The 19255-nt window shown below is 35.5% G+C and overlaps 1 protein-coding gene across 1 annotated transcript in view; it reads right to left on the bottom strand.

The window, feature by feature from the left end:
* Positions 1-19061: 19061 nt before the first annotated feature.
* Positions 19062-19255, bottom strand: part of LOC130621142 (GTP-binding protein 4-like) — a 31897-nt gene continuing 31703 nt past the window's right edge. The window contains exon 14 of the mRNA XM_057436453.1: positions 19062-19220. Coding sequence (XP_057292436.1) covers positions 19135-19220 — 86 coding nt within the window. The 3' untranslated portion in view covers positions 19062-19134. The remainder of the gene's footprint in view (positions 19221-19255) is intronic.

Here is a 19255-nt window from a genome sequence, read left to right as displayed (position 1 = left end):
TGGTTTTCTAGTCCTCGCTTAGCAACGATTCCTTTTTAAAGTCCTAGTATCGACATTCTGTTATATGTACCTGCGGGTAGTGGTTTTTGCCTTGTACAAACACCGATGAAATAGCTAGAATAGCGCTGGTTTGGCAGGGTTCATCATAGGGTACCGGCATACCATGGAGCTTGGTGGTAATTGTGTCCTTGTAATATTGGAGCTTAGCATTCACATAACGGTCCTTTTTTACAGGCTCGGTCGTCAATTGCTCGGATATCAACTCTTCGACCTTTGACCATATTTGACGATATTTAGCAACCCAATCCGGATACTCCTCAAAATCCAGGCTCATTGCCGGTGATGCATTAGCATTATATTTAGTCACCCCATTCGGGGACCAGATTTTAGGCGTTTTTACCCTAAGGGCTACCACAAGGTCCTGCGTATGTTACCCTCTAATATACCTTTGATCCTTACCTCCATTGGCAGGAATGGCATCCGATACCGTTAAGTATTCCACGTTGATATCGTCGATGTATTTAAACGTAGACGCAAAGTTGTAGAATAATTTGGTGCTAATAAGCTGATTTTCAAATTTCAGCATCCCCTTTTTATTTCGAATGACTTCAGAGAATTACATGTCATCGTAAATACGCAACCACTCCCATTGTACGTGATATGCTCATTATAGCAGTACCAGCACAACATTTTACCCTTTACCAGGAACCTCCGACCACAGGTGCATCTATCATACGCATCCAATATACGCTCACAGTCATTACATTGTTCATTCATTTATTAGACGATCCTCCAGATCATCAAGACGTTCCCATATGTCCTAAATCCCCTGCTTATTATACTTCTTCCTCTCCTCATCCTGTACACAAGCCAGGGTCATGAATAACATACTTTTCAAGCTATATTGACAATTGATACACATTTTATTATAGGTTACACATATTTGAGTACCTCAGGATCCTTTTCAACGGCCTTGTTGCACATGTCCTGCGTTTTGAAGCGATCCGATATATATTGGAGCATGCGTGGATTCTTTTCACCGGCCCCATTACACATTTCCTGCGTCTTGAACCGGTCGGGGACATGTATGATTTGCCAGTGATCTTTTTCAACAATTTTGTTACACATGTCTCGCGTCTTGAGTCGGTCCGGTACATACCTCAGCAGCCATGGCTCCTTTTCAACAGCCTTATTACATATGTCTTGTGTCTTAAAACTCATCTTTATTATAGTATCATTTTACAACAAGTATTGTAAGGCTGCCGAGATGTTACAGCGCATACGTTGATGATCAGTGGATTTTTGCTGATGATCAACGTATTTTTGTGTAATGGAGCGTGACGAAAAGTTGTGACGTCACAAGTGAAATTCTGTATAATATTTATTATGAGAGTTTGACCGTGATTTTTGGAAAATCCTGTACATAAGGACCTCCTATACTAGCTAATGCACGCTAGAGTTTCAAGTGAATTGGAATTGAGAAAGAGTAAGAACTTTGATATTTTTAGGCGTTCCGTTTTTATATGTAGCCAGGACTCTTAAATTTGTCAAGGAGAATCGTATTCTCAAAAAAAATCCATTGGAGCTCCAAAGTCTTAAAGTTTTATATTTTACCGTGTTTTTTTTAAAAAAAACAAAAAGCCCTGCGGCTTGAAGATTTCCACCTTAAGCAAACATGTTGGAAAGCAATTATATGCGTTGCAGGACAGTATTAATTTAAAAGTTTATAATGCCAAAAAAAGGAAAGTAGGTTAAAAACACGAAGAAAAAAGTTGTTTGAAGTCGTCTGTAAAGATTTGATGTTCCATAGGTTGTTTTTTTTCAAATCAGAGAGAGAGTTTAAGCCTGATTGCATCGTGATCACTGAAATAGACAGTTTTAACGAAGTTCTCGACATTAAAAATATTTAAAACATTCTCACGGATATAGACATGGTCCATACGTGAACCTGATATATGAGTTGGCGAGGTTACGACTTGTTTATATCCAGTAAGAAAATCAAGGAAATGGTTTTCATCGCTAAATGCATTCACAATAAATCTCCGAGTATAATATCAACAGTTTCATTTCCCAAAAAATGTTGAATAAGGTATAATGACTCATCTCTATTGAGGGAATTTTTACGATATAGAAGCAAAACATTAATAGCGTTTTCGTGAAACGTTTTTCTTGTCATTCTAAAAAATATTTCACCAGGAATTTTTACAATATCAAACAATTCTATAGTTTCATCATGAGTATTATAACTAATAGAGTAGAACAATTGTCCACATTGTTGTTTGAAAAGTAAAGTAATCTAGTTTTGAGTCACAATGTGAGTTCCATTGTATCTGAGTTTCGGTTAGGCATAATAAATCACTTTCCATTAAAACGCGGTCAGATTTAATATCGTTTTTATGCTTGTTGTAGGATCTTCTATTAAGCAAAGTGACCATAATAGAATTTTCGCTAATTACACCAGTTTCTTTTTGTGTCAATTTTGAATGTTCTCGCATGTAATTGTATTGCTCTGTTGCTCGTGTGCCTGACTTAATGGTTGACTTAGCAAATGTACCCGTTAGGTATAAACCGTCTAATCTTGTGACTCGACTTAATGCAACATAGATTTGTCCTGAGTGAAAGGCTCGTTGTTTTAATAAATCAAAACAGACAACAATTTTATCAAACGTTTTTCCTTGAACCTTGTGAACAGTTCAGGCCCATGACAGCATTAGTGGGAATTGCAGCCCTTTCATAGTAGGTGAAGATGGATTATGTTTGTTAAATGTGATTTCTTTCTGTACTCTATTAATTGAAACAGCATTTTCTTGAATAGCATATGGATCTGTTCTCATAGCTTTAAGTCCAGTATATATGTCTTCCATTTTCAAATATATCCTTGTTACATTTCCTGAGCTATCGGTTTTCAACCGATGAACAGTACCTATCTGTCCGTTAATTAGTTTATCAGATACATCAATATTTCACGTCAACATGACTTTTGCATGAAGTTTTAACAGAAGTCCACCTGTTTCCATTTTAGTGCGAGAATAAAGTTTTTGGACTAATTGCACGGGTATATTATCTGGAATTTCAAGTCAATAGCTTCGATATTTATTTCGTCCGATGTTATGCTATTAAGCATTTTTTTTTGTTATGCTCAGAGGCGGGTTGATTTTCAGCAAATATATGAATTGCATTTTTGGGGTAATGTGGGTCATTTGGTGAAATAAATTTAGATTTTAGTAAATCTTCGTGTCGCGTTTCTGAATGTCGCGTTGATAAATATGTAAAAGTAGCTTGTTTGAAACCATTGAGATTTCATCTATTACAATAACGCTTAGTTCTGAAAGCTTGTTTCGCAGCATACATTTCTTTTTATCACTTAACTTAGAAATGTTTTTAGTGAAACTTCTATCCGCTGGTATACCTAAGGCTGATTGTATTGTATTTCCCTCTATATTAATGGCAGCAACACCGGTTGGTGCTAAAATGAGAATTTTATCCTTTTCTAAAGGCCGGGGCAAACAATTCCAACATTTAATCCAACATCAAAAATGAATTGTTGGACAAATGTTGAATGATTGTTGGATGCCCTTAAAAGCGTTTAACCGTAACATCCAACATTAACTTTATCCAACAATGTCGTTCATTCATTCATTAGCACATGCATGCTTTCTCCAAAACGAGTCGAAAATATCATTCTGACAACGCTAGCCCTTCACAATATGCTATGTAAGAGCCAAACATCGCAGAATACCTATCGCCTGAACGTCTTAGTGGATTCATTTGACGAGGAGGGAAATTTAATAGAAGGAGAATGGCGAGAAGAAAATGATTTGGAACACTTTCATCCTTTGCAAGTTCCTAAAACTGGTCACAATTCTACAGTTTCGGCCAAAACAACAAAAGAAAATTTTAAGGACTTTTTCATGGCAGAAGGTGCGGTTCAATGGCGGTGGAAGTATACATAACTTTTTTGATGGAAAATTTTTTTTAAGCAACAAGAGTAATATGTACTAGAATATATTTCTAATCATAAACAAAATAAAATGTATATTCTACATGGTTTCATAACGTTTTGGTTTGAATGAAATAAAGCTAAATATAAACAAATAAAGTAGGTGTTTTTTCTTCCTTTTCCCTTACTTAATTCCTCAGCATAGCACTGTAAGGTCCGTGACTACTTGGACTACTAAAGAATGGAACGTTTCCTGTAGAATTTCCAGGTGTTCCATGTTGCAAATTCAGAACATTGCCACTTCCGGAATATATATTGTTGTTGTTAATTTCATCCATAAACTCAAGCTCAAATATAACGTCAGTAATTCTTTTTTTAGCGAACGCTCTCTTTCGGTCATTCAAACCTCGTAACTTTTCATCGATATACAACGCAAATGTCGACATTTTGATATCTTTGCTTTCTTTTTCCTTTTTTGGCTCCTCTTTCTTCTTCGTAATAGCTTCGGTGCATTTTGCCAGCAATTCTAAATTCCGTTCAGCTACTGATCTTTTCTTCGACTTTGGTGGTATTGACGCCTCGCATGATCATCAGCTTCAATATTGACTACTTCAAATTCCAGCTCAACTCCTGATCCTCGTTTCCGAAAAGTTTCTTTGCTCTTTGAAGCACCCATCACGGGAAGCAAGAAGCTTAATCGATTATAATGAATCCACGAACTTTCATATAGTTTATCAGCCGCTTGACCACTTTTGGTTGTAGTTTCTTTGGTATTTTCTCGCCCCAGCTGAGCTCGTAAACCGTTGATTTTTGCTTTTATAGATTTGATGTTTGTGTCAAATGTTTCTGCCATAACAGAGTAGGAAATCTCTTTCAGGTCACGTTTGCTGTAATCTTTGTGAAAAGTGTCCCAGAGACAAACTCGCTCTTTTAACATGTCAAAGAAATCAAAAATTTCATTGTCTGTCCAATCTTTCTTGTCCTTCTCATCTGCCTTTGATGCTTTTTTACGCTGACCTTTCTCTGGTTGCTTCAGATTCTTCTCTTCTACATTTTTTTCCCTTCCACACCGGTGTTTTCAGCTTTAATTTCAGAAAATGTTTGTTCGTCTTCACTGTCCATGTTTGTTTTTTGTTTACACACAGTTTATACACAGCTTTTCTACCATCTTTCTTTATACACAATTTCTTTGAGAACTTTTCGAATAAAAACGTTTTTCTTTTGATTTTTCTTTTGATTGATGTTATCATCATTCGAATGTTGGACGAAAAGTGTTCAAACGATTCCAACAGGAAAATCGAGCGAGAACTAGTATAGAAAGTGTTGCGGAGAGGTTGCCAAGGCAAAGGCATTAAGCACGGCAAAGGCACGGCAAAGGCACGGCAAAGGCACGGCAAAGGCACGGCAAAGGCACATCTGCTGGCAATGACGGTAATTCAGTAGCAATTTGCATTCTTTGTGGAAAACTAATACAATGACCTTTAGATGCAAGCATACCATAACGCAAGAGGTGTACATTCATAATAACGGTGATGCGACGAATCAGTGCTTCTTCCAATATTGTTAAGTTTTGAAGATATGGCGGTACAGGTGAAAAATGCATATCGTTATGGCGAATATTATCTTGTATTGGACCCAAATCGTCATTGTCAACACTAAATATACCCGAATATCTGGCAGCTGTCATCACATTTTGTTTTGAATTACGAATACTTTTAGTATGGCATCTGGAACATCTTCCATCACTTGAAATTTTCCAAGGTTTGACAGAAATTAGTTTTGTTTCATTTCTGGCAGTTTGATTAATGGGTGAGGTAGCATGAAATACTGGTCGGATTTCAAGACAAGTTTTACAAGAGGCTAAACTATGTAACATCTCACCCTCCTCAAACTTTTGTACAGCTGCAACAACAGCAGGATTTGGATGAATGGTAGAAAGTTCTGTTTGAAATATTTCTTGCTGGCTGATTGGTTCATTGATAGTAACGGTAGAGGGTATTGGTTGATTAATAGGTAAATTTACTGATATTGATTGTGCATTTTTTGTTTTTAAGGTTGGCAAATTTGTTGGCAAGATATTTTCCTTACTGATTGGTTCATTGATAGTAACGGTAGAGGATATTGGTTGATTAATAGGTAAATTTACTGATATTGATTGTGCATTTTTTGTTTTTAAGGTTGGCAAATTTGTTGGCAAGATATTTTCCTTACTGATTGGTTCATTGATAGTAACGGTAGAGGGTATTGGTTGATTAATAGGTAAATTTACTGATATTGATTGTGCATTTTTTGTTTTTAAGGTTGGCAAATTTGTTGGCAAGATATTTTCCTTACTGATTGGTTCATTGAGAGTAACGGTAGAGGATATTGGTTGATTAATAGGTAAATTTACTGATATTGATTGTGCATTTTTTGTTTTTAAGGTTGGCAAATTTGTTGGCAAGATATTTTCCTTACTGATTGCTTCATTGATAGTAACGGTAGAGGGTATTGGTTGATTAATAGGTAAATTTACTGATATTGATTGTGCATTTTTTGTTTTTAAGGTTGGCAAATTTGTTGGCAAGATATTTTCCTTACTGATTGCTTCATTGATAGTAACGGTAGAGGGTATTGGTTGATTAATAGGTAAATTTACTGATATTGATTGTGCATTTTTTGTTTTTAAGGTTGGCAAATTTGTTGGCAAGATATTTTCCTTACTGATTGCTTCATTGATAGTAACGGTAGAGGGTATTGGTTGATTAATAGGTAAATTTACTGATATTGATTGTGCATTTTTTGTTTTTAAGGTTGGCAAATTTGTTGGCAAGATATTTTCCTTACTGATTGCTTCATTGATAGTAACGGTAGAGGGTATTGGTTGATTAATAGGTAAATTTACTGATATTGATTGTGCATTTTTTGTTTTTGAGGTTGGCAAATTTGTTGGTAAGATATTTCCCTCACTGCTCTTAGAAACTGGTTGTGGAACTATTATTTTTTGTGAACGTTTTAGTCTGCCATTTATTCGGTTACGTCTTTTTCTGGTTTCAGTAGTTGTTTCGTTGAGTTTTGGTTTCTCATATTGAATATTCAAATCAATACATTTTTGCTTTAAAGCATACTCTTTAGCTGAGAATTTATTTTTTTGCAATTTAAACTTTGATTTATTGGCTGACATGATAGAATTCATTAAATTTTCCACTAGAAAATCCTGGCTTTGCTCAAAACAGTTTTCTCCCAAATTAGTTTTTTAATGATTTGTATTTTTAGGTTGAAATATATTTTCCGATGAAAACCGAGTAGCTTTTTTAGGTGGACTACAAGTTAATATACTAGTCATACTTGCAGAACTACTAGTGCAAGTGTTCACATTGTTATCAAATATTAATGACTGGTAGTGATTATTGTTAACCCTTCCAAGCAAAATAAAGGAGCCTTCATTTAGTATTTGTACTGCCTGTTGATCAGCAGAAAGTTCATGAGTTTCTTCGTAAGTTGAAGCTATAACAGTGTAGGGATGCTCAGCGGTGCTAGTATCTGAGGTTATTAAAATGTTGATTCCTAACATTATTGCTGCAGCCCGAATAAAAATCTCTTCAACATCCACAGTTGGTCTTGACTGAGCTTGTAAAAAATGTTCCTATTGTTCAGGGCTAATCATTTCAACAGTTCTACATTCCACAAAAACTGGCTTATCATTATTTTTACGTACAAAATTAACAACAGCTGTTCGAAGTTGAAGGTGATCGTCAAAATGTAGTTCATGGGGGATACATTGTCTAATTTCAGGTCTATGAAGTTGTTGTATCACTGCTCTATAGAAACAATTACCATCACCTGCTGTCACTTCCCGATATGTGACATTGGACAGACCAATACTTGTAGCATGTGCAACTATTTGATTGGCAGAATTTGAGTTGTTGAAAAGATACGTGGCATATGATTCCTGACATGCAATCTGGAAGTCAATATCATTATTGGTAACAGGCCCGGGATTAATTTCAACGTCACCAGGTAACAACAGCAGTAATTTTATCGATGCAAGGTTAATATTACAGATTAGCAGGCACACAAAACTTATTAAAATGAAAGTTCTTAAAAAGCAAAAATAGTCTTGGCCAGTAGTGTCAAAAACCATTTTATAATTTGAATACTTGTGGTGATTATGATTTGTTACTGTATTGTTATGGCAGTGACTAGCAGCTGCGGTATAAAAAGCACCAATGGTGGATCGATATGATTGAACCGATATCATGATTTGTAGGTAGCTAGCTAACTTCAGGCAAAACGAGTTAACCAATCAAGCACAGAAATTGCACAGAACACAAAAGTTTCAAAAATAATCTAAATTAACACAGCGAGCTATGCAACTAACTTCGGGAAATGAAGTTATCCAAGCAGGCAAACAAAATAAACCAAAAAATAACTTTAAAAATAAACTATATAAAGTTTATCCAACTTGTGGCCTCCCCAACCAGTCGGCAAGAGAAGCTATCCAAAAGCAGACAAACAAAAAAATAAACAAAACACAGAAGTTTCAAAAACTATCCAAAGTAATTATCAAATAATAACTTATCCAATAATCCAAGGCTTGTGGTCAAGAAACTTTCATGAAAACTCGCACCTGAAATTTCAAATTTCAAGAGGGTTTATAAAATAACTTAAGCGGGAACTTTAAGTACCCAAAGCCCGGATACAAAATTTAACCACGTGATCCAATCTGACGAATCAGAACTCGGTATTTTTCTATTAAATGTCTATCGGGCGTAAGAAACAGAACCGGATTCGTCGTACTCGTTGGAGACCAATGTCTACTGGAAACAGCATAAAATAAAGCTGTCTCGATTAGCCAGATTTTCACGGAACCTTTTAAAGAAATGACCATAAAAAAAAGTGGGGTAAGTGGGTCAAAAACGCCCACGTTTTCATCAAAATTTCACGTACTAGAAGGAAACGCGGAAATTTGTCACGCTCTAATATATTTATGGGAACGAGGAAAATAGCTCCGTTCGAGCAATGGCTCTCTCTCCGCAAAAAGAGGCAAATGTTGCATGAAAAGTTTGATGGCGAACAAACTTTCATCCAACTTCATCCAACTATTTTTTTCTTCTTTTAACGTCATTTCTTCTTTTATAAATTTTACTTTCGTTCAAACGATTCCAACATTTATCCAACATGGGTGTTGGATGTGTGTTGGATGGAATGTTTGAATTGTTTGCCCCGGCCTTAAGTTTCCTGCACGATAGGAAAGTGCATTTTTTAGCATGTCAGAAATTGTTGTTATTAAATGGGACTTTCAACAACCTGCACTTCCTGTTAGAAAAATGTGAATTGGCTTAATTGGCGCTACATGCTAAACCTTTTACGTAAGTTCTAACCCAATCATTCACCACTTCAAAAATTTGCCTTTGTGCTTTATTTAATGTTCGAATCTTTTCATGGAGTTCGTCTTCGAAAATTCCAGGCTCAGTAATAGATGAAAAGTGCTTTCAAAAACTGGGATGTTTTCGGTTTCACTTCGAATTTCGTCAGTGTCATGGTTGTTTATATTACTAATCTCATCAGAAACACCGTCGTTTTCCTGTTCGGCGAAAGAATCAAGATTATTTACATTTTCGTAAAAATTTATCATTGCTTCTTCAACAAGTTCACCAAATGGTTCGCATATTCTTTTATTTGTATTTATAATTTCTAATACACCATTTTCCAATAATTTCTCTGAGTTTTCACTTAACAATTCTGCTTCCTGGCGAAAAGGATAAAACATAAAGAGCAAATGATGTGCATATCCTTCTGGATTTTTTGTCTCGACTAGGTATATGGTATCTTAGAACACATTTTTCTTTTCGCAAGTTCAACATTTCTTTTGATGACATCAGAGGTATAGTTTTTGGATAAGGAGATTCGACTTGAATCTCAGCTATTATTTCTTCAAGTACTTCTGGTTGGCTGTCATTTTCATCTTCTGGTTTCGGTTTTATTTTCATAGAGTAGCTTGACAAGAACTCAACATAACACATTTGTTCCAACATGGGGTATCTGCCTTTTTTAAATTCTAAATTTGGTCTATCCATGTATCTATCCAACATGTTTCGTTTAAAAATATCCGTACTGTCTCGTGGTAAACTTAAAATTTCTTTTTCGTAACGACATACCCTGCATCGCTTCTCAGGAATGTTACTAGCAAAAACTACAGCTGGAAATGTCTTTCGTAACCATATTTCTTGCATTATAGTAGCTACTGCTTCTTGAACTGAGATTTCGCGATGATTTCGATACGCATTTGCATCTGTTCAAATAATGAATCACCAGTTTCTAGTGCTTGCGATGCAGCTTTTTTCATTGCCTCTGAAGATTCATTTTCAACTTTCGACAAATAAGCACACATGTAAGAAACTGCTTTATAATAATCAAGAATGAATGTCTATGTTGGCTTCACATGCCATCAAACCTTCGATAAAATAATTATTGATAAAACAAGAATCTGAAAGCCTTCGGAAGTGAATTTGAAATCCAGTATCAGGTGAGATGCTTAGTGCGTTTTCATATTCTTTTTTTGTTATGGCTAAATTTTGAAGGATTTTTTCAATTGTACCTGGTTGGTTATAATTCGGTTCGTCTGGATGAAGAATATTGTTGAATCTTGGATTCAAATTTGAATCTATGTAAGTTTTTACTTTTTCTAGTATAGCCTTTCTTTCTTTTAACCGTGTTTCTCTTTCTTTCTTTGAGGTAAAGGCTCAGCAACAATTGTACGGTCTGTAAAAAACTTGCCGAAAAAGTATCGACAATTCTTGTTTTTATATTTACGACAAGACTTAGAATGAGAATGTGTTTGATATGTCGAAACTAGTTTGTAGAGATCTGGGTTACTGTCTTTATTAAGAAGCTGGCATTTAACTATGTTATCCACAAAGGCAATATATTCTTTTTTGTTATCGCTACGTAAAATTGGTGCATTGACAACCCATTATTGAATGTAACAAAACGATGCTAATCTATCCTATATTGGAAAAACAAGTTACCACAATCCACTAAGTATCACGAATATTTGAATTTAACAAAACGATGCAAATCTATCCTATTATTACACAAAAAATTAGTAAAATATCCCACTCAACTGAGTATCATGAATTATTGAATGAAACAAAACGATGCAAATCTATCCTATCATCACACAAAAAATTAGTAAAATATCCCAATCAACTGAGTATCACGAATTATTGAATGCAATAAAACGATGCAAATCTATCCTATCATTACACAAAAAATTAGTAAAATATCCCAATCAACTGAGTATCACAAATTATTGAATGTAATAAAACGATGCAAATCTATCCTATCATTACACAAAAAAATAGTAAAATATCCCAATCAACTGAGTAGCACAAACTGTTGAATTTAACACAACGATGCAAATCTATCCTAATATTAGACAAAAAAATATTAAACTATCGCAATCAACTAAGTATCACAAATTGTTGAATTTAACAAAACGATGCCAATCTACTCTACTGTAACACAAGAAATTATAGTAAAATATCACAATCAAATGAGTATCACGAATTATACATTTTAACAAAACGATGCAAATCTATCCTATTATTACACATAAAATTGTAAATTATAACGATCAACTGAGTTTGTATTATCAATTTTAAAATTTGACAAAAAGATGCAAATCTATGCAGAAATTTGGTAAAATATTACAATCAAATATACACACAAATTATCCAATTTGACAAAGCGATGCAAATCTACTCTACTGTAACACAAGAAATTATAGTAAAATATCACAATCAAATGAGTATCACGAATTATACATTTTAACAAAATGATGCAAATCTATCCTATTATTACACAAAAAATTGTAAATTATAACGATCAACTGAGTTTGTATTATCAATTTTAAAATTTGACAAAAAGATGCAAATCTATGCAGAAATTTGGTAAAATATTACAATCAAATATACACACAAATTATCCAATTTGACAAAACGATGCAAATCTATCCTATAATAATACATAAACAATACAAAAATTAGGTAAATATCACAATCAAGTTTAACAAATGCAAATCTATTCTAATGGATCTAAACTGCAAGTTTTGCTCATGCTAATTGTGGTGGCAGAAGTACAGTTCTTTAGCATTGTAGTTAGTATACATTAGGTTTACCTTAGTCATTGAGGATGCAATGTAGAGCCTTGCACAGTGGGGGGTGGTTTCTACCTATAGACCTGATCTTAAAGGTTAGTAGTCTCACTTGCCTGTAAAGGAACTGGACCCTACCCAGGTCTTGATTATTAATGGCTGCATATAAAACCCCAACACCCCACACTGTGCTAGTTTTTCAGATAAACCTTACAGCTTACAGCTTAGGCAAGTAATGTGTTAATACAAGTCATTGAAAAACGTAACTGACGCTCAGGGCGTGTATATATGTGTTCACCATATTTGCTGACGCTCACTGAGGTGCGCCGGACGCTCAGGGCATCTCAATCAGTAGCACTTGAATAGAAAACATGCGCCTGACGCTCAGGGCATGTTGATGCTCCTGACGCTCAAGGCACCTCTCATACACCTAACGCTCAGGGTAAGAAAAAAACACGAGTATTTTGCATGTGCCTGACGCTCAGGACATGTAGTTGTAGATATGTGTACTGTAATCATTACAGGAATAGGAAACATGCGCCCGACGCTCAGGGCATGTCGATGCACTTGACGCTCAAGGTATCTCATTCTCTCATACATCTGACGCTCAGGGTATGAATAAAAACACCAGTAATTGCATGTGCCTGACGCTCAGGACATGCTGATGCACTTGACGCTCAAGGCATCTCAATTCTCTCATACACCTGACGCTCAGGGTATGAGAGAAAACACCATAGTCTTATGTTTCTGACGCTCAAAGCATGAAGACATCTATAATGCATATCCTAACGCTCAGGATATGCGTTACATATTTGTTCAATTCTCTCATACACTTGACGCTCAGGGTATGAAAGAAAACACCATTGTCTCATGTTTCTGAAATCAATTCTTTTTGTGATAATATATTATCATCGTACGTTTTTCTTCTTCTTAAAACATATTTTTGTAAACAATATTAATCTTTATATTCGCTCGACAACAACAGTTTTGTTTTTACATTTTAGATTTGAATTATTCATATTCGAATGCGATAGTTCTTTTATTAAAGGAAGCAATCTCGGTCCCAGAACACAAAAACGGAAAATATAGAACAATAAATAAGCTTTGAGCTAACCTCATGATGAGTAAACATTGGCATGTCTTGTTTCACTTTTTTCAGGTTTAATTTGAAAAGAGAGACAACCTTCTTCGCTTTGGTTTTCTTTTATCAGTTAATAAACAATTTGTTTCGGTGAGATACGGCTCGCACATGGTAAACCGGGGGTAAAAGTAAATTATTCTATCCATAACGACCCGTACGACTTTTAAAATAAACAAAAAATAAACGCCCGTGTGGCAACTTTTTTTAACTTAGTAAACTTTAGCGTAACGCTACGGTTTGGGGACACAATGCAAGAGCCATAAGAAAGTGACCCGTGATTTTAGTGCCTTGAACTCACATAGTCACTCCCACAAGCGTATTATAATATAGGATAACATTTTTGTTTTATGTTTTAGTTATAGTTTTTAAACTGTTTTTGATATAGTTAAAAATGATTTTGCATACATAAAAAGTCAGTGTGTAAAAACACTGAAACCATGTAAAAAAGGTATAAAACCCCTACAAACAAGCATGCATGTTCCATTTCATGAGACATCACCTTAACAGTCATACATACGTTCCCAGAATGAATCTAATAACCAACCGTAGGTATGTAACAATAGTGTCTCAAATGAACCTTATTATGCATTGAACATTAATTACAGTTAGAAATAAAACAATAGCAATTTTTTGACAGAAACTTTTGATTTCGGAATCTGTGCACGTGGTTGGCTGTGCTCCAAGTGCCTGGTGCTAAAGAAAATTATTTGGGACAGCAAAGACCATTAACACTGCAAGGACTAGACCGATGACCACCTGTCTGGGCACGGGGAACCACGTGATTTACGTGTAGGGCCCTTGTTACGCTTAAAAGGAGATATTACAGCATTTGGAGGCCAGTGAACGCAGTTAGCTGTGTTCTTAGTGCCTGGCGTTGAGGAAAACGACTTCAGACGTCGTAATCTGTTGAAATTGGAAGGTTTAGACGGATTGCCACCTGTCTAAGCAGGGGTAGCCACGTCATTTACGTGTAGGGCTCTTAATAGGCCGCACAAGGTCATACTAAGTCCTTAGAGGCCTATGCGCGTTGTTAGCTATGTTCTAAGTGCCTGGCGCTAAGGAAAACGACTTAACACGTCGTAGTCCATTGGTTGGAAGGACTAGGCCGATTTTTATGTAGTCCATTGAGATTGAATGGACTAGACCGATGTCCTCCTATCTGGGCACGTGGAACCACCTGATTAATGTGTAGGTCCCTTATTAGGAGGCTAAAACCCTTAATGCAGCCTTTGGAAGGCTGTGCACGTAGTTGCATGTGCCTGGTGCTGAAGAAAACGACTTCAAACGTCGTAATCCATTGAAATTGGAAAGACTAGACCAATGGCCACCTGTATGGACACGAGGAACCACGTGATTTATGTATATGTAAAAAGCCGTTATTTGGAGGCCTGTGCCCATGGTTGGATGTGATTAGAAGTATGACGCTAAATAAAATGACGTGGGACGTATTAGTCCATTAAGACTGGAAGGACTTGAACGATTTTTACCTTTCTAGGCACGTGAAACCACGTGATTTACGTGTCGTGTCCTTATTAGCCTATAAAAAGCCATAATACATCAGCTCTTGTAGGTCTATATACGTGGTTGGCTGTGTTCTAAGTGCCTGGCGTTAAGGAAAACGTCTTGAGACGTATTAGTCTATTGAGACTGGAAGGATTAGAACAATTTCCCCTATCCGGGTGGTGGAAGCACGTAATTTGCATGTAAGGCCCTTATAAGTCTGCAAAATTCCATATTACAGCATTTGGAGGCTTAAGTACGGAGTTAGCTGTGTTCTAAGTGCCTGCCGCTAAAGAACACGGCTTTGGACGTTATTTTTCACTAAGACTGGAATAATTAGGCCGGTTGCCAATTGTGTGGGCTTGTACAACCACGTGATTTACGTATAGGCCTCTTATTAGGCTGTAAAAGGTTATACTATAGCCTATTGAGGAATGTACGCGTAGTTGGTAGTATTCTAAGTACCTGGTGCAAAGGAAAAACACCTGGAACGTAGTTGTTCATTGAGACTGGAAGGACTAGAACGGTTTTTACCTATCTGAGCGGGGGTGAAACCACGTGATTTACGTGCAGTATTCTTATTAGGCTGTAAAAGGCCATATTACAGCGTTTGGAGGACGGCGCATGTAATTACCTGTGTTCTAGATGTCTGGCGCTAAGATAATCGACTTGGCACGTCGTAGTTCATTGAGACTGGAAGGACTAGGCCAATTTTTATGTGCCTGGGCGCGTGAAGCAACGTGATTTACGTCTAGGGTACTTATTAGGACGTGAAAGATCACACTATAGCCTTTGGAGGCCTGTGCACGTAGACACTATGTTCTAAGTGTCTGGTACTGAAACAAAAAAAACGACTTGGGACGTAATTGTTCGTTGAGACTGAAAGTACTTGACCAATGGCAACCTGTGTGAGGGCGTCTAACCACGTGCTATACCATATTACAGCCCTTGCATGTCTGTGCACGTAGGGCCTGCGCTTAGAAAAAGACTTAAAACGCGTAGTCGATTGAGACTGGATCGACTTGACCGATGGTCACATGCAACCACGTGATTTACCTGTCGGACACTTATTAGGCGTTGAAAAGCAATATTATAGCCTTTGGGGACTTTAGTACTTAATATTATAAAGCTGTTTAATTCTTGGAAAACTTGATTTTGTTAAATAGTGTAAAGAGTGTCCCAATGATCGCTGCTATGACAATCCAACATTGTGTAAAGGGGGAGAAGAATCATTTTGGATGTTTTGGACACGTGGTTAATACTATTTCCCCATTTTGTCGGATTTTACCCGAATGGGAATTTTTGGCAGTTTTTTATGCGATCTGTGTTAAAACCGGAAAATATGTTAAATATTTTATTTAGCTTTCCGAAACTTCAAACAGAATGTAAAAATTCGCTCTAGAACTAAAGTAATTGAATTTCCGCGCCCGAAGGCGTAGGAAATTCTTTAAAACCGTCGTGTTTTCTTTTGGAGCATTTTTTGAGAAAAAATCGACCCTGGGATTTCACGTTCCTCTGATTTTTTGTTACCTAAATGTCATTTTACGCCAAAATTGGTTCAAAAGTTAAAACTACTTTATTTTTCACAATATTTGGCAAAGTTAACAAAAAAAGTATACTGAACATGATGGTGACATCAAAATTTCTATTTTTGGCCACCTTAAATGTCATTTTAGGCCAAAATTGGTCCAAAAATTAAAACTACTTTATTTTCCACAAAATTTGGCACAGTTAACAAAAAAAGTATGCTGAACATGATGGTGACATCAAAATTTCTATTTTTGGCCACCTTAAATGTCATTTTAGTCCAAAATTAGTCCAAAAATTAAAACTACTTTATTTTCCACAAAATTTGGCATAGTTAACAAAAAAAGTATGCTGAACATGATGGTGACATCAAAATTTCGATTTTTGGCTACCTAAATCTCATTTTAGGCAAAAATTGGTCCAAAATTTAAACTACTTTATTTTCGACAAAATTTGGCACAGTTAATAAAAAAAGTATGCTGAACATGATGGTGGCATCAAAATTTTGATTTTTTGCCACCTGAAATGTCATTTTAGGCCAAAATTGGTCCAAAAATTTAAACTACTTTATTTTCGACAAAATTTGGCACAGTTAATAAAAAAAGTATGCTGAACATGATGGTTGCATCAAAATTTTGATTTTTTGCCACCTGAAATGTCATTTTAGGCCAAAATTGGTCCAAAAATTTAAACTACTTTATTTTCGACAAAATTTGGCACAGTTAATAAAAAAAGTATGCTGAACATGATGGTGGCATCAAAATTTTGTTTTTTTGTCAACTAAATGCCGTTTAAGACCATAAACGTTTCAATCGGAAGACTTTCAACCATGAATGATAGGCTATAATTTTTGTTCGCAATTTCTTTTAAAGTGTGAGTTTATTATGACACGTTTCGTTTTGTTTGCGTTTGTTGTAAGATGTAATGTCACTTGTGTGTTTTATCTTCAGAGCTTCAAGCACCAAACCTCTTCGAATGTTTGGCACGATAACAACGAATTAGCAGGTTGTCATCAAATATTTTGGTAGCGAGCGGAAATTCTTAGAGCCCCCAGGGCTTCTTGTTGAATTTTAAGCAGATAGTGGCATTTTGAACAAATTTTAAGTTTTTGATGACGTCACAGAAAACATGTTGACGCAAGCAAAATTTTTTGCTGCCATTTTGTTCCTTTTGTGACGTACTATAAGTGTGCTAAGTTTGATTCAGTTTGGACAAGCCTATGAAAAGTTATTGAGAAGGGTGCGATCCTAAAATCTACAAGGTAACTACCATAATAACAAATAAATGACTATATTTCATAACTAATTATCTGTGTATCTTTCTAACAACATTTTCACAAAATCTTCATGGTTAAACAGGATGAAAATAAGTAGGTTTTGGATGTACTTGCCCATAAACATCAAAAATAAGATCTTTCACTTAAGACAACCAAAAATATTTTTCGTACTATAATAATAACGGCACTTAATAACCTTCGTTAAAACTTCTCTGAAATGACCCTTTTCCACAAAATACTACGAGCTTCGAATGATGAAGTTTGTTATGATGAGATGGCGCAAAATTTGTATATACAGACCGGAAACATTTAACAAATCTAACGCGCAATATTGTGGCTTCATTTTCTTTTAACGAATCTTTACTTTCTTTATCTGTACTCACTAACTAAAATATCAATTTGTTCAGTACGTTCAGTAGTATAAAATAATAAAAATGTTCTTCGCATGTTGTTTAACATTTTTTGCTATTTTGATCTTTAACTTTTTTTTTCATTATTTTGTGTGTATTGACCCGTGACTATCACAATAAGGAGAAATACTTTCCATTGTTTTTTAAATTTAGCCACCCGTTTGGCAAATGTGTAAAAATACTGAATTATAAAAAAATTTAGCACTCACAAAGATGTAAACAAAACTGGTATTTTTAGCAGACTGTTTTATATTTTGGGTCTAGTGTGATGTCGTTCCGCAACGTTTTGCGTGGAAATTTACCATTTTTATGTGAAAAACATCAAATTTTTATAACCCTACGAATATTTTCAATATGAAACATTATGGCTGAACATGTAAATACACCTTTCCCGAGACCATGAGTCATACTTTTTTTAAACTCGTAAAATATGAATACCATATTTGAATTCAGCATAGTTTGTTTAATTATTGTGTAAAAGTTTAACTTGATACGCCAACAGAAAGTGCTATTTTGAGGAGATATATATCACAGTTAAAGTCTTCTTAATGCTCAAGTTACCATGTCCCGCCTCGTTTTCAAAAAGAGGTTGGACATGCCACAAATCTTTAAATTAGATTAGCAGGTTGTTGCATTGTTTCGAAATTTTCTTTGTTTATGACATTTTTGATAAGGAATTCAAATCTGTTGTCCGTTTTTCATAAAACTCAACAGAAAAAGTTGCGGCACATCAAAAGAATAAGTCTCGGGAAAGGTGTATTGATTTACTATAGAGCTGACTATGACAGTCGGTCTTGTCTTTAAAATCAACACAGTTATCATGAACTTTTATTCCGCAGCAGTGCCGTGCGCAGTTCCCTTAAAAAAAACATGCTGCAGCCCCTCCGCTCTTTTTATACGAACGACTTTCTCATGACTCATGATGTTTTTGTGATGTAATAATTATGCGACAAATCCGCACCAATCAGGTTTCGTACAGACCAGCCTCCTTCAGGGCCATCTTCATATCGCGTCGCGATGTCATAAAATATACAAAATGCTATGGGGACGAGGTTATGGTGGACTGCAATTAGACTTTTTTTTAGACACCTTCTTATTACCGAAACACTTAAAAAAATTGGTTACAACAGTTTTCCAACAAGCCGTTTTTATGCAAATAATATTATTGTATATGATTACACAAGTTTTATTTTATAGTAACCATCATCGACGTTGTGTTTTCCCTTGCTTTCTCTTTCCTGAAAATAAATGTTTTGGTTTCTTTACGTGGATATGACGATCGGATTCACCTGAAACGACAAAACAGTAAAAATATTAAGAACAT

The sequence above is a fragment of the Hydractinia symbiolongicarpus genome, chromosome 12 (assembly GCF_029227915.1).
Source record: "Hydractinia symbiolongicarpus strain clone_291-10 chromosome 12, HSymV2.1, whole genome shotgun sequence".
Lineage (NCBI taxonomy): Eukaryota > Metazoa > Cnidaria > Hydrozoa > Anthoathecata > Hydractiniidae > Hydractinia > Hydractinia symbiolongicarpus.
This window is presented reverse-complemented; position numbering and strand designations above follow the sequence as displayed.